Source organism: Octopus bimaculoides, chromosome 1 (genome assembly GCF_046866305.1).
Source record: "Octopus bimaculoides isolate indiv1 chromosome 1, ASM4686630v1, whole genome shotgun sequence".
Classification (NCBI taxonomy): domain Eukaryota; kingdom Metazoa; phylum Mollusca; class Cephalopoda; order Octopoda; family Octopodidae; genus Octopus; species Octopus bimaculoides.
In genome coordinates, this window is record NC_142928.1 from 175,264,954 (window position 1) to 175,281,704 (window position 16,751).

Genomic DNA, 16,751 nt, shown 5'->3' on the forward strand with positions numbered 1-16,751 from the left:
GTCCAGCGCCCAACAACGCTGTCTGAAGGCATCGACTTGCCAACCCAGGTGCCGAGCTGCAAGCCGATCGACTTTTCCCGGTTAATCATTGCTCCTGCCACCTCCTCGTAAGCCTTAATAGTCTTACCCACTTCACGTAGGCGTGGTAGTGAGGTTACGCTGATAGTGATATCATCCGCGTAAGTCGTAAAAAACTCCTCTAGACCTGGTTCTCTCGGAATGCCACTCAACCTTCGCAGTAGGGGCTCGAGATCCACCACATACAAAAGCGGTGAGAGCGGACATCCTTGACGAACCGAGCGTCTGATGCAGAACGGCTTCGAAAGGAAACCGTTCACCCGAACTATCGAGTCAATGTTGTGGTACAAAGCGATAAACCACCCGAGGAAGCCAAGGCCCAGGCCGTACAGCGCAAACACAGTCGCCAGGTATCGATGGTCAACCCTATCAAAAGCTTTAGACTAGTCCAAATGTACCAATGCCCCACCTTCGCCAGATTTATTACCAACCCTCTCTATGGTATAGCAGATAAGATGAAGGGTATCCTGAATGGTTCTGCCTGGGTTGGCTCATGTCTGTGCCTCCCCGACTATACCATTCGCGACACGCGCCAACCTTTTCGCTAAGACCTTCGCCAAAATCTTCACCTCTGCAACAGGATTATGAAGATAGAATAGAGAGAAAGCAGCTTTATTGAAGTGCTTGGCTATTTAAAAGAACTTGTTGCAGTTATAAAGGAAAGAATTAATGAAAAGTTTATTCCTCTCAGCGTGAAGGATTACCTTAATAATGACGGTGTCAAATCTGAAGAGAAAAATAAATTTCTACTTGAAGTGGATACTACTACGACACTTGCCATAACTATCTTGAGAGATAGGTTTTGTGTTTTGAAAATTTTGATAGCTTTACATGGATGTTATTAGATATAGTTACAGCATGGGAACATGTAGAATCGTCTTGTCTAGTATTAAAAAACAACAACAAAGGTATAAAAATTGACGATAACATTCTTTTCTGTCAGTGGTCAACATTTTAAAACTCCTTGCTAAAGAGATGCAGATCAAATCTGATGAATGGAAGATCAAACTGTGCTATGAAAGACGGTTTTCTATCCTTCAGCAGATTAAATTTCAAGAACAATACTCCGAGTTGTTAATTTTGTGCAAGTCCTTATTTAGCATACCAGCGCGTAATGCTAATGTTGAGCGTGTCTTCTCGATGATGAATGTTCAGCGAACTGAAGAACAAAATAAGTTCGGTATGGCTATTGTAGAAGCTATCTTATAATGCACATAGAACCTTAACTGTCAATGTAAAGAATTTTATCGGTATGTGTTAGAAAACAAGGACCTGTTAACAAAACCCAAAACATCAGTGAAATAGAACTAAAGATAAAGGTTCGAGTTTAATTCTCGTGCGGTCTGTTAAGAAAATTTTGCATAGAAGTTTATCAGTTTCATTTCTTTTCATGTTCTCCAGTTGAAACAACTTTTTAGTCTATATTCTGTACTTGCATTAAATGATAATTTTCTAAATTATTTCCTTTGCATCTTTTTATTGTCTTTATTAAATATGAATTTTGCAATGATTTCAGTTTCTCATTATTTCTTTTAGTTACCTATATTGCCTGTATTAAATAATAATATTCAAATGCTTTCACACTATTTTTTTCTATATTGTCTCTATTCGTCATTAAATAAAACAAGTTTACAATGATTTCGTTTTAACAGATTGTTTTGCTTATTTCTCTGTTATCTGAATTTCAAATTATTTCACTTTAACAGAAATTATTTTTTTAGCTTGTATTAAATAATTTTGAAATGATTTTACTTTTGTTTTTCTCATAACCCATTAAAATAATTGCTTTGTTTTTAACTTATGTCTCTACTTTTATCTGATATATTGTTCTGGGTGTGTAGGCATGTATAAATTTATATATATACAGGGAGATTTGAAGAGTGTCCCATATATCTAATTTTCTAGTCTTGCAACCCTATTCATATAGGAAGTTAAAGCACTCACAAAGAGCCTTTATCGATCAATATGATATAGTACCAAGTGATAAAGATGGTTGGTTTAATCGACTATACCCGTCCCTTAAATGTGAAGCTTCTTGCATATAACAGAAATCAATGATACAAATCTTTAGAAGTTTATCAGATGAATCTTAAGTCGGAAGCCGTCAAATTGCGAGAGACTTTGCAAAGCAAGATCTACTCGAGCTGTTATAGCTATTATTGCTGCTTAATATAGCATCGGTAGCTTTGTGTATAAATCCGAGGAGCCAGGCCTCACCAGAGATACACACAAAAACTTCACGCGAAAACTGTAATGAAACCATTGAACAGATTTGCATAAAATATCTTGCAAGCAACTCTTGTCAAATAACCAAAAGCTCTTTCTTTTGCTTTCTTTCTCTCACCTGCTTTTTCTGTTTCATTACTCACTTTCTTTTCTTCTGTTGTTTGACAACTGTTTACTGCAATGCCTATCCATTTTTTTGTCAAAGAAGACATTCCACCTAAACTCATGTAAATCGTTAACTTGAGAAACCGCCATATCGAATCAATTAATGTCTCCTTTATGGCATTCATCTATCAAAGCCCTTACCAGTTTTCAGTTTTTTTTTAGCCGCCAGTTTCAATTAATGTCAATAGTTTTTTTTTTTTTTTTTAAGGCATGACCTTCATACAAACAAACTCCATTTATATTTCTACACATGCGCTTTATGTAGACGCTTGATTCAACCCATTCTTCAAATATTCGTAATTACGTCTGACTATTGAGCAGACCTAATCAAACGTCCTCAAGTCGTGAACTTTCCTTCTTTTTAAGGGTATTTATGAAATATGTCCTTTTACAAGATAGTAGGGGTAATTTGAGGAAGATAGGGCTGTTATTTCTAACAAGTCTAGCGGTCACATCGAAGCCCAAGTTTAATTATTATTATTTTTTAAATTAAAAGTATGCAAGCCACATGCAGTTTTTAAATGGAAATTAAGAAGTAAATTTCCAGGTTGATTTCAGTCGTTTCCCGACTCCTAACCTCTTCACGTAGAAAAAAAAAAGTGGGGGTACTTATTCAAAAGAAACTGAATATTTAAGTTGTCATTGCAAGTTCCCAAATAAACTATAATTTAAGATTTAGTAATTTCTTTTTGGAGGATGGGAGTCAAAGAAAACAATACGAAGTGGTAACATTTTAAAAACAGTAATCGATACATTTCGAAATAAATCTCATAATATAATTGTGAACCAATATAAATCAGTTTTTAAGAATACGAAACAAATATTTACATAAAACAGATTTGGATAATTCCAATAAAGATATTTAGAAATTCTTAGACAAATAGAATTTATATTAATTGATGACGTTTGTGTTGCAAATCAGTTGAAGCTTTCAATAAAAACAGTTTTCTGGGTGATCTGTAATATTGGAAATCGAACCTGACTGTTTTCAAATTTCCTTAGTTTCGAACATTGTCACAGCTTATGAAAATGCCCAACGATTCATCAAAGAATATTAATTTTATTTTATCTCTTTAATCGGAAAGGCAACTTAACATGACATCATTATAAACTTCATTTGTTTTCATAATAAATATTGCACGGCTCTATATTATATATAACATAAGTGCAATGGCGGACATGCAATCCGCTCTCTTAGAGATTGAGACTTTAAATCAAGAACACCAAGCAAGTAAAAAGTAAGCAAATTCTATATCTTTAATTGGTTATATAAAATTGCTGAATAATTCTGTTCTATAAAAAGCACAGAGAAAAGTTTCAATTTATTGATTTTATTGCTCTTTTGACCCTGCGTGTGTTACTTTGGTGACAAGAGAGTTCGTGTTTTCTTTCTTATTTCCTTCACGAAATGAACTAAACGCTGCAGTGTTAATGTTATTTTAACTAATTACGGTCTATGTTATGTTTTACCCAATATTACAAGTAGTTATAAATGACTCCTCTTCTAAGACCTTTTTTTTTTTACGAAGGTTTTTTTTTTGTTAGATACCGTGGTTTTTAATCCGAGACAAAAATTCCAATATGACTTTCTGCGTATTTATTCTTGTTACAAAATGAACGAAAGGGAAAATGATTGAGTGTTTTCATTTGCTTAATGGCATCTATGTATTGATTCGAAATCTGTAGATCATTTGCATATAAAAATTAAGATTGAAATAAAAATAAATCCATAAATTTACAATCATTACCAATGACCGGTTACTGTTTGTTTATATTCCCATATCGTTTTACGAAAAGCTTCCTTGAATAAATACTTTTGTTAAAAGCCAGTGCTTCGAAGTTACGAATACTATTTTGTTTCATTTTGAGAAGCATGTGTATTTTATTATATCTCGTGGCTTTAATTAGCTCTTTGCTTTGTCGCCAAATAATAAAGTTTGCACACAGTCTCTTAGTGTTTATTTCTTAAGTTTCTGATTTCGGAAACTGGTATTGATTTCAGACATTGAATATAACCTCGTATTGTTGGAGGGTTGAATATAATCTGTGTATGTTCGATAGATTATTCAATTCCTGTTACGTTAATATCATTACACGACCCAAAAGCATACTGGATAGTTGAATGTTGATCCCTTCGTATTGACTATATTTCATTAATCACACCCACGAATTAACCCCTCTTTATCTCTTAAAGACTAATTAATCAACTGTCGAAGTCTACTAATATTTTCGACTATATCTAGACAAGTTCCAATATCGAAAGGATGGTGAATTGACAGAATCGTTAGATATACAGTATTTAATATAATCCTTTAACGTTCTGAGTTCAAATCTAACCGAAGTCAGCTTTTGCCTTTCATTCTCTGGAGGTTGATAAAATAAAAAAATACAAGTCCAACATAATCGACTATACCTATCCTTCATATTTGAGGCCGAAATCTGAAATTAATATCCATTGGGAGCTCAATACTCATTTCCTGACACGTTTCTATCAATATATTTACTCTCTATCAATGTAACCACTCTAAGTTGTTGCTTTTTTTTTTTCTTATTGGTTTGGTCTGGGGAAAGCGACTGTTCCTATTAAAGACATCAACGTGGTTGATATTTTTCTTGAACAGCTGCAAGTTGAAGTTGTAAGAAAAACATTTGCAAAGAGGGAATTCTACAGGGTGGCCCTGGCTTGGGTGACTGGGCATAGTGATGCGAGTGGCTGGGTACATGTGACATGTGAGTCTGGGTAGGCCTGAATGAAGGCGGCATAAGAGGATAGATGCTTCTGAAGTAACAGTATAATAGAAAGAGTGAAGAGAGGATACATCTGTGGACTTGAGATGTATGTCTTCATGCTAATCAGCCAGGTGGCCCATTGTTTTGGTTGGGAGGAAGAGCCTGTGCCCATGCTCTTTACTGGCTCTCCAAGACTGGTGAGGTTTCTGCAGGTGATATTTCTCTTGAATAGTTACTAGTTGATAGCTGCAGGAAGGGAATAGGAGAGAGTTTACAATATAGGGAGAGAAAATTCAGTGTAAGAGTTGGTCAAGGGTGGTGGTGGTGTGTGTGTTGGGAGTGTGAAATTAGTCAACTCCAAGGAGCAGTAACCACTATAGTAGCATTAGAGAAGACAGCACATTTGTGAACTAGAGACTTAGGTGGGTTTGTGAGAAACATCATTGAGTGGCTTTCTTTGGATATGGTCTTAGCTGTTTGTGTGGATCAGTAGCACTTGGTGAGCAATTTTGCATTTTGGATCTCACTTAGGTTTTAAAGACAATTAGTAGTTATGGAGGAGGACTGATGCATTTTCTGATCTTCTGAAGAGAAAAGTCAATATCTGTGATGCTGTTTTGAATATAATTGAAGATGTATTCTTTGCTAGGGGAGATCCTCAGTGATGATGAGGCCTAGTGTTTGTAATAACTGTGAGTTCTAGTTGCATATTGTTCATGATGGTGAGTTGGGTATGGTAATGATTTTTTTTTATGTACAGTAGTTATGTCTTTGTGTTGTTGAAGAAGATAAAATTTGTCTGTCTTCACTAGATATTTCTGTGGTCTCTGTTTATTGAGTAGGTGCATATTTGGTGTGAAGTGTTGTTGATTAACTCAAAGTCAGTCAAGCCTATGATTAAAAGCAATCCTGCTGTATCCATTTTGTATATCTAGGACTACATGTCTCTACTTTGCCAAGACTTTAGGGTGTAATTTGAGGGGATTTGGTTATTATTTTCTAGCAGGTGAGTGACCATGTAGTAGTCCCCATATCTAGGTTGCATGTGTCTGATGGATGTGAAGTTTTCGAGGAATGAAGGGTGGTATCATCTGTGTAGGATTGGGCTTTGTTGGAGGTGGCAACAAGATGTTTAAAAAGAAAAGTGTAGGGAGACAAATAAACCCTGCGGTGTATGAATTGATAGAGTGTAGTGGGGTTCGGAGAGAACTTCATTAACACATATTTCAGATGTGTGATCTAACAAACAACCACTAATCCAAGAGACAGGAGACAGATGGATCCGTTAAGTAGACATTTCCATCTCTGCCAGATTTGTTTGTCTGATACAGAAACAGTTGAAAACTTCACTGATATCAAGGACAACAACAGTTTTCATTATATTTCTTGAAGAGTGAGATCCCACTAACAGTAATTAAGGTGGGAGAGAGAAATTCAAGGTGAGGGAGATGGTTGTTGTCAATGCCTGTGTTTCATTGTCCTTGAATTGTTGGGAGTGAGTATGATAGGGCAATAAGTTGCAGTGAGAAGAATTAGCTCTTCTTGGGAATAGGACACACTACAGATTGTTTACCAAAGACCTAAGCTATCTGTATATGTGATAGCAGTGCCATCCCAGATGTTAGAGAAATATTTTATTGTGAGTATCATTTGAACAAAAAATGTGTCTCAAGACTATAATTTCAATTTATTTCAGTTAGAATTTCAGTATGTATTTTTCCCATCTTTTTTTAAAGGTAATTTTATTAATTTTGCGGCACAATTAGCTTCATCTTGCATATGTACACAACTTGGGAATCACTTTGTCAATTTATTCTGCTGTGACTTTAGTTATTGTATATATTTTGCTTCTTTGTGTTTCTGGTTACTTTTAATTTTGTCATTTTTCTCTATTACAGGGGTGAAAGTTCATGTAGTGAAGATGGAATGGAGAAGGAGGTACATAGTCGAAGAGACAAGAAGAAACACAAGCACAAACATAAACATAAGCACAAACATAGCAATGATCGAAAACGGCACAAACATAAGCGTAAAAAGCACAGGTCAGAGAAATACCAAACTTCAAAGGATGACAGTGACCAGAAAGGGCGATTAGAAGATAATGACCTAGCTAAGCTGGAAGCAGCCAGAGATGCTATCCGTGCCCATTTAAATGGGGAGAAAAATGCACAGATAATGAATGCTATGGCACTTATAGCTCAGGGTTATGGGTCAGATTCTGAGGAAGAAGCTGAAGAAGGTGAGATTGAAAGTCAGAAAGTGAAGCTATCTCCTGAGCAGTCTGATCCCCATTCAAAAGAAGATGACTACCATCCTTCCCATCATCATCATCATCATCACCACCATCACCACCACCATTCCCATAGTCATGGTAGTGAAAGTAATTCTCAAAAGACTGAATCTGTTTATAAAAAAAATGACAGTTCTTACTATAGAGAAGGCTCTTATTACAACAAAAATAATCAAGCAGAAGATTCACACCAGAGGGAGAGAGAACCTTCTGATAATAGCAACTATGCGAGAAACTATGATTATGAATATTACTCTTCTCCAATGCATGCATCTGCACATGAGTTAGATGTAACATCACAGCGAGAATGTGACACCAGAATTGTCATTGACCACAGTGAAGATAATGTTACTTATTTTGCAAACAGAAAGAGCACAGGGCAGACATCACAGTCATCATCTCATAAATCTAAAGGGGATAAATTAGTTTCTTCAGTAAGTACACCAATGCGAGAAGACTCAGTGGAGAGATACTTAGAACAATTTTTACAGCAGAGTCGGAGATCAACAAGTCATTCTCCACATACAACATTTCCTAAGTCAAAAGAGAAACAGTCCTCTGAGAAAATCTCTGAAAGGGAATCTTTGCGCCATGAGAGAAGTAGTAAAAAGTATTCTGATGGAGATCGGAATGTGGTCTGGATTGATTCAGAAACAAATAACTCTCATTATCGATCAGAACATGACCAACACAAGCATTCTTCTCCTCCAAGGTAAGTATTTTTATTATTTTGTTGGTTTTATTAATTAATTTTTTTTATTAACTTCTTTTTTTTCTCATTCAAAAACATAACTTGAATATCTTTTATTGTTCTCTACTTTAAAAATATCTGAGTTTTCAGCTAACAGTTCCTTTCAAGCTACAATACTTGTTTTATGTACATCATCATCACACCTACTTTTCCATGCTTGCATGGATCAAACAAAACTTGTTGAGGCAGATTTTCTTATTTCTTTATTGCCCACAAGGGGCAATAAAGAAAGAGGGGACAAACAAGGACAGACAAAGGGATTAAGTCGATTACATCGACTCTGAAAGGATGAAAGGCAAAGTTGACCTCGGTGGAATTTGAACTCAGAACGTAACGGCAGACGAAATACCGCTAAGCATTTCGCCCGGTATGCTAGCGTTTCTGCCAGCTCACCACCTTAATGCAGATTTTCTGCCAGCTCGCCGCCATTGAGGCAGATTTTCTATGGATGGGTACCCCTCCTGTTGCCAACCCTCACCTGTTTCCAAACTAAATAATATTTCCCATGGTCAGACATGGAAGACTGGAAGCAAACAACATTGCTTGTATGACAGTGATTTACTTGTTTACAACTATCATATGATATGAAGACAAAGGTACACACAAGCCACGTCTGTGCCTACCATGTTCTATTAATTCCTTTATTACTCTTGCTGTTAAAAATACAATGAACCTGTGATGCTTTTCTTCACTGATTGCTATATAAAATGTAAAAAGTAAAACTAATTCTCTACACCTCACTGAATAGTGAGTTTCACTTTCTCAATATGTATGAAACAGCATAATTATTTTCCTTCTAGCATGATGAAATTTAATGAAAAATATAATGAAATAAATGGTATTGAATGAGATTTTTGGTGATTTGCTGTGCTTGAGAAGACATGTCAAGCCAAGTGAAATCATAGTTGTGGCCTGTGCTGGTGACATGTAAAGGGTATCCACTACACTCTTGGAGTGGTTGGCATTAGAAAGGACATCCAGCTGTAAAAATCAAACCAAATCAGACTGAAGCCTGGTACAACTCTCCAGTTTACCAGTCCCAGTCAAACTGTCTAACCCATGCCAGCTTGGAAAACAGACACTAAATGATAATGAGAATGTGAACACTTCAAACCATAAACACAAGTGGCAGTTGAATTCAGTACTGCAAGTAAATTAAGCGGTCACCAATTTTACAGTCATTTCTACATCACTCTTAAAGTAGTGAACTCTACACATCACATTATAGTAGTATCTACTCTTACTAGGCCACTAGATGTTAAGTGTGTCGATCATGGATATAGTGGTCTTATTGATTATATTATTTGAACGACTAATCCTTCAGTTATTGATTTGACCAGCTTTGACTCTTTTCTATAGATGAATTTCCAAAATTATTTTAGTTTCATTGAAGTATCATTTTTAATACAGCAAACTGCTGTTGTTTATCTCAAGGTCAGCCCTGATTGAGTAGTCCTATGGTCAAAGATATTCCAGCCATCTTTTATCCATACGTAATATAGCTAGGACTGCATTATCTAACATGAGCATTTCTATTAAAACGCTAGGGTATAATTTAAAAAAGATTTTGCTGTTATTTCTAGCAAGTCAAATGACCACATATAAGCTCTCTTGTTGACGTATGATATAGCAGGGGCTGGCATACTGAAACGGTGAAGGTTCTGGGAGGTCTTTATCATCATATGTTCATTTCGCCGTGTTGGTATGGGCTGGACAGGTCATTATAGGTCAGTTATTGAAGTTACTGCCTTCCTAGAGGAGTCAAGGCCCTCCCCTCATACGTACATTTCATTTTTGGTATTGTTTCTACATCTTGAGGCCTTTCAATTACTAACCATTTTACTGAATGTAATAGATGCACCAGCACTAGAGAGGTTGTCTTGTCTCCAGCAAAACTGAAGAGTAACCCTTTATGTTGTCTCTGTTTTTATTCATTCATCATTCTTCCTTGCATTGCCTCTGTTCATTCATTCCTTTCTTTCCCACCCGAAAGGATAGGAAGAGAGCTACAGCTAGAGGGGGATAGTGTGTCAAAAGGGAGAGTGAGTGATCGGCAGTTGTATGATAGTTGATAGTAAGGAAATTGAATAGAAGCAACATAACCAAGCAGTTGATAAAAGAGAGAAATGGAAGTTAGAGAATCAGAGCAAGAGAGTGATAGAGAGGAGAGAGTAATAGAAAAAAGGTGATAAGCTGTTATGTTGTAGATACAGTTGTTGCTAATTGTAAATTATATCAGAAGTATAAGTTTAGTATATTCATCTGCACTTAGATTTACTCATCCCCTCATTACTAGTTCAGTAGCTTGGTTTTTCTTTCCCCTGTCTCTTAATATATTAGCTGATCTTTGCACGGATATAGTGCATATTCTTTTATACCTAGAAACTTTCTCTCTGTCTAGATTTTTGTATTTTCATTAGACTTCCTATTTTAGTTATCTATCTCCTACATATTCTTGTCATTATTACATCTACTTTTCAGTGTTGGCATGGGTTGGAGAGAGCTACAGTATGACATTTGTCTTTTTTTTTTTTGTCTTGCATAGAACCAGTTTTTGTAGATTAGACCTTACTGCTTCTCAAGAGTTTTGTCTTTCTCTGAGACGAGTTCCTTCCACATAGCACTTTTTCACTTACCTGCACACAATCAACTAATGCCGTTAATGTCTAACTACCTTCTCATTTCACATGTACTTTATTTTTCATGCAAGTTAACATTGTGCATCTAATAGATAACTCATTTTTCTCCAGCTTTTTGAAGATCTTCAAGATTTAGTACTCAGTCATTGCTGCCATGCAACATTATACTTCTTAGGCATACCTTAGGCATGAATGGAAAAACCTTTGATATTAATAGAATTAATAATTCTCTGAACATCAGTGTGCTTCTAACCCTCCAACTATATTCTCAGCAGAGCTACTTCCATCACTAATCTTTGTTATATTATTAGAATTATTGCATAACTGAAGACTGGAATCTTTTGATTTTCTTGTATTACATGTGTAGTAAATGCACTCTGTTCATTTCCTTCAAACCGCCTTAATTTCAGTTGAAGGCTTGTACAATTAAATAGGGATTTCTTTCTGCTAGAATATGGTGACCTTGTAAATGAGACGTGTCTTTTATCTCATTCATAGAAAATATGTAATCTAGATAAAAAAATATTTATTGCTTCTAGCCAGCCATCTGAAGTGTTCATAGAATTCATTTCATGAGATCTTCTATTATCTACTCTTGCATAACTAAGCTCCTCTGCATTTTTGTATATCCATTTGCTTGCCTTCAGTACAAGGAACTAAATTCTACCAAATCTCTTACATATTGAACTGCTATGGTTTTGAAGTCTTTGTTATTTACTAAGTACATTTCTCTTTGACCTAATGCCAGTTGTACTACACTGTCCACCAAGTCAAGAGTAAAGACTAATCAGTTTCTGGGCATGTTCTTCCCACTTGGAAATTCGCAAAATCCCTCTCTTTCAGATTTTGCTTTATGCTTTGGGAATGATTAACAAAATATCTCTAACTTTACCATGTTTAATTTCAACATTAAGCATGTATTTACTAAAATTGAAGTTAAACTAATCCTCATGTATGAATATAAACTGAGTGTCCCTGCTTGCATTTGGTTTGGGAAATAAGCTATTGAGAACAATCAATTTCAAAGAACAAATCCAGCTTAAATTAATATGAGATACCAAAAAGATTACATTTTAGTTTAATGTTTTTCAAGTATATCTTTGGAAAATGATTGTTTCTATTGAAATTATTTAGTTAACAACAGCTGTCAGTTTTCTTTGTCTCTTTGAAACTTAATATTTATTTCATGAACTCAGTGTTTGTGTGAAAGTTCAGTTTTTCATAATTTCTATCAAAACCTCAAGTGATCTACTTCCTCTTTCAGTCCTTCGATGTCATAAACTATTGAAGTTAAATTTCTCTCTCTCCCCACACACATATATCATACATACATATATGTATTTGTTTATAATGTGTGCGTGCGCATGCATATATATTTAAATGTATGTATGCATCTAAGTATTTTATCAGCTAGACTTAAATACTGTATGGACTGAGATTTCTGTTGACTGGTCACTAGTATGTGCATTATGTGACTAATTTAGGCAGTCAAGGGCTATGATATTGCTTTGGTTTAGCAGTTAGTTCAGTTAAGTGGTTTATAGCAAATGTGGTGTTTGAATCCTGCATGTGATGTTACAACTTTTATCCATTTTCTGTATGGAATGAGATGTGTCTGTGTATGTATGTATGAGATTTTTGGTGATTTGCTGTGCTTGAGAAGACACGTCAAGCCAAGTGAAATCATAGGGATTTCTTTCTGCTAGAATATGGTGACCTTGTAAATGAGACGTGTCTCTTATCTCATTCATAGAAAATATGTAATCTAGATAAAAAAATATTTATTGCTTCTAGCCAGCCATCTGAAGTGTTCATAGAATTCATTTCATGAGATCTTCTATTATCTATATATGTATGTGTGTGTGTGTGTGTGTGTGTGTGTGTGTGTATGTAATTAAAACAAAAGTTAAATTCTGGTCAGAGTTACCAAAAGTTTTGTGTCCATGAAAGCCACAGCCTTGTGCACAGCTCATCAGACTCTACACAAAGAAAAATAATTAACCTTCTACCATGCGAATCTGAGGAAATGCTCAGATATCGAGATTTAATGGCTACCGTATAAAAACATTAATGAGGACGGGTTATCTCCTCTGGACCAGAGGATAAATATCTTTACAAGCCCGAAATAGCCTAACCAGCTAATGGGGCGATCCAATTTTCCAGTAGGTAGTGCTTGAAATGGGCACATTTAGAGAAAACGCCTTTGGATCAGCCAATACATCTTTTAAACGTCACTTCTGCAACTATCAGTCATCCTTCAGAGTCTCAGAAAGACATTTTGTCATGTGCCTGGCCAGCCATGTGTGGCACCTCAAAGATCAAGGGACCTCATGTGAAATCAAGTGGAAAATAATAGACCATCCAGGTCCATATATTAATGGGAGCAGCCATTGCAAAATCTGCATTGTGGAGAGAACCAAAATTCTTGAGTATTATGCTAAACCTGTCACGTTGAATAGTTGTAAAGATGTTTTCTCTAAATGTGTCCATTGCAAGCGCTACCTACTGGAAAATTGGATCTCCCCATCTGCTGGTTAGGCTATTTTGGGTCAGTAAGGGTTTTATTATCCTCTGGTCCAGGGGTGATAATCTGTCCTAATTAACGTTTTTATATGTTAGCTGTTAAATCTGGATATCTGAGTGTTTCCTCATGTCCGCATAATAGAAAGTTAAATAATCTTTTTGTCTTTGTATGTAGTCTGACAAGCTATCCACAAGGCTGTAGATACAAAACCTTTGGTAGCTCTATGACCAGAATTTAACTTCTTCTTTTACTAATTACTGCTCTATTCTTTAGAATGTGCTTCTTTTCTTATGTTTTATTGACCTATGTATATATGTATGTGTGTGTGTGTGTATCTTTCAGCTATTCAAAAAAAATTGAATGACTTCAATTTCTTATATGTTGCATTTTCAATCTGCTTATAGGAGACGGCCATCAGTTGAACGCTCACCTCCTCACAAACGTTCTCGGAGCTCTCCAAAGCGCATATCTCATGACTCAAAATCTAAGCATCGTTCTAATTCACCTTTACATCGGTCCAAGAGAGACAGCAGCCCAATATCTCGTCAACGCTCTGACACTGGACGAAAGCAACACAAAACTTCTCAGCTGTCCTCTACTAACAACAACGATGATGATGATGTTCTCATTGTGAGTGAAAGTAGAGGATACAGTAAAAGAGCTGATAAGTACCGTTTCCGTAGGTCAAGGAGTAGATCTCTGAATCGGTAAGTGTATTCATTTTCTATCTAATCACTTCACAGTTATGTTGTTCTGGTTTCACTCACACTGTATGGGATATGAAATATTCTGGTGCTGCTTATTTGGCACTGCTTAATTTGACACTGACTTATTTTGACATAAGTTGTTTTAATGTTTTACTCATTCTCTCTCCCTCTTTATGTGCAAGCGAATCTCTCTTTATGTGTATGAAGAGAAAGAAAATATCAGATGTGTTCAATTAATAAATTGTAATGTCTCTCTCTCACTCTCACTATCTCTATCTGTACTTGTATATTTTTGCATGTGTGTGTGTGTATGTTTGCCTCCAGTGCCAAAAGGTACTGCTGCCAAAACAGGTTCCATGTCCAATCAGCTGTGCCAAATCACCATCAACCAAACAGCTATTCCCAATCATCTCATTTCACTTAGCACAAATGTCTTCTATCATAGCATGAGGCCAACTCAAACTTTGTGAGTAAAATTTGTAAATAGCCTCGGGGTCGACCAAAGCCTTGTGCCTATTTATTCACATTATTTTGTATTAATTGTGCATTATCATGAACCTTCAAGATTTCAATGATGTGAGTGTTTATTTTTAGAATAATATTATAGGATTGGCCAGATTTCGCCCGTTTGAACATGAAACAGGTCACATATTTGGGTCAGATATGGCCGGATTAAATGCTAAAAGGTTAAAATGAAAGTAGCACTAATGACCTTGAATCATCATCATCGTCGTCGTTTAACATCTGCTTTCCATGCTGGCATGGGTTGGACGGTTTGACTGACGACTGGTGAGCCAGAAGGCTGCACAAGGCTCCAGTGTGATCTGGCAAAGTTTCTACAGCTGGATGCCCTTCCTAATGCCAATCACTCTGATTGTGTAGTAGGTGTTTTTACGTGCCTCCGGCACAAGGGCCAGTCAGGTGGTTCTGGCAACGACCACGCTGAAAAGGTGTTTTTTATGTGCTACCTGCACGGGATCCAGTCTGGCGGCACTGGCAATGACCATGCTTGAATGTTGTTTTTCACGTACCGGTAAGGCGACACTGGCAACAATCACGCTTGAATGGTGTTTTTTACGTGTACCTGGCACGGGAGCCAATCCCTGGCCCTCGCAACAATCACGCTCGGATGTGCTATTAACTTTCCACTGACACGAGCGCCAATCAGGTGGTACTGTCATCGGCCATATCAGCGATTTTGAAAAGTCTGTTTTTTTTTTGTTTTGGAGTTATTTCCTTCAGCCATGGATTAAAACTAAAAGATTTAAAATAGGTATATCTAACAATATTGTAATGGCAGGCTCTAGCTAGCTAGACAATAAAAAGATTAGGATGTAAAATGTAACATACTTCTTTTTCATTAAAACTGCCCCTTCTTTTTTCTCTTTTTTGAAATTTATAAGTGCCACCAATGAAAATTAAATTTTTTGTCTGATGTATGTATGGCAACTTACTGATTGTCCTACCCCCCCCCCCACTTTATATTTCTTACTTTTTTAGTTTTTACGTATATATTTATATTACTTTTCTAGTATCAAGCATCGTCCAAGAGATAGAAGCTACTCTCCTAGGAGATATGGACGAAGCAGGTCACCTCGTGATAGGAAACAAAGGACAACTACTGAAGACCGTCGTGCTAAGCGCCATGCTGAAGAGCTTAAAGGACCTGTAGATAAATTCAAAGACAGCTTGTCTGAGGGTTTGTTTTTGCAAGTTGAAATATCTTCTGAAGAAGAGTAAGTACTTTTGTCTTTTTTTTTAAATTTTTTTTATGGCATTTGTGTATAGTATTTGTTTCAGTATTCTTAAACTGTTCTTCTCAATCTTGTCAACCTTCCTCAGTTGAGGGGTCTTCACTGCTGCTGGCACCACATGACAAGCACCCAGTCCACACTGTAAAATGGTTGGCATTAGGAAGGGCATCCAGCTATAAAAACCATACCAAAGCAGACAATAGAGCATGACACAGTCTTCTGACTTGCCAGGTCCTGTCAAGCCATTCAACCCATGCCAGCATGGGGAGTGGACATCAAATGATGATGATTTGCTGTCAGATCAGATTGAGTTTCAATTAAGTCTACTAAAGAGGTGGATTTAGTAAATTTGTTGGAATATTTTTGTTTAATAAGCTGACATTCTGAAAACAACTGTAAATCATTCTGAAATCTTTTTGCTTTAGATCGGTCCAGTTGTAATAATTGATAGATTTTAGTTAATTGCAATGTCTGTCATTTTGGTGACATGTAATCACATGACATGTGATTAGTCTATCTGTGTTGATATGTAGAGGTTTTATCTTTCTATGTTATAGTTACTTTTGTCAACAGTACTAATTACTGTTTTGAATGTAAATTATATTGATAAGGAGTTTTATTTATACATTGCTTTATAAATAGCTTTCTACCCTACCATTTTTCTAGTGTAAATGGTGGTGGTGGTGGTGGTTGCAGCTGAGGAGGTGAGACTTTTGTTTTGAGGTCCATCCTCTGCTTGTGTCCATTTGCAAGTATTGCACCAACTGATAAGGATACCAGGTTTCAAACCAAGAACGTTATGCTTCCTGGCTGAATACTCTACTCACAGACTGATTATTTGGTATGAAGCTAAGTTTTTATTAATAAGAAAATGTTGATGATAATTA

The 16,751-nt window shown here is 36.2% G+C and overlaps 2 protein-coding genes across 2 annotated transcripts in view; one reads left to right on the forward strand and one right to left on the reverse strand.

The window, feature by feature from the left end:
* Positions 1-3,452, reverse strand: part of LOC106867657 (mismatch repair endonuclease PMS2) — a 42,616-nt gene extending 39,164 nt beyond the window's left edge. The window contains exon 1 of the mRNA XM_089365697.1: positions 3,298-3,452. The gene's annotated coding sequence lies outside the window, so the exon portion shown is untranslated. The remainder of the gene's footprint in view (positions 1-3,297) is intronic.
* A 171-nt stretch (positions 3,453-3,623) lies between these two features.
* Positions 3,624-16,751, forward strand: part of LOC106867656 (uncharacterized) — a 35,518-nt gene continuing 22,390 nt past the window's right edge. Inside the window, exons 1-4 of the mRNA XM_014912587.3 lie at positions 3,624-3,707; positions 7,098-8,201; positions 13,808-14,110; positions 15,643-15,846. Of these exons, the coding sequence (XP_014768073.1) occupies positions 3,640-3,707; positions 7,098-8,201; positions 13,808-14,110; positions 15,643-15,846 (1,679 nt within the window). The 5' untranslated portion in view covers positions 3,624-3,639. The remainder of the gene's footprint in view (positions 3,708-7,097; positions 8,202-13,807; positions 14,111-15,642; positions 15,847-16,751) is intronic.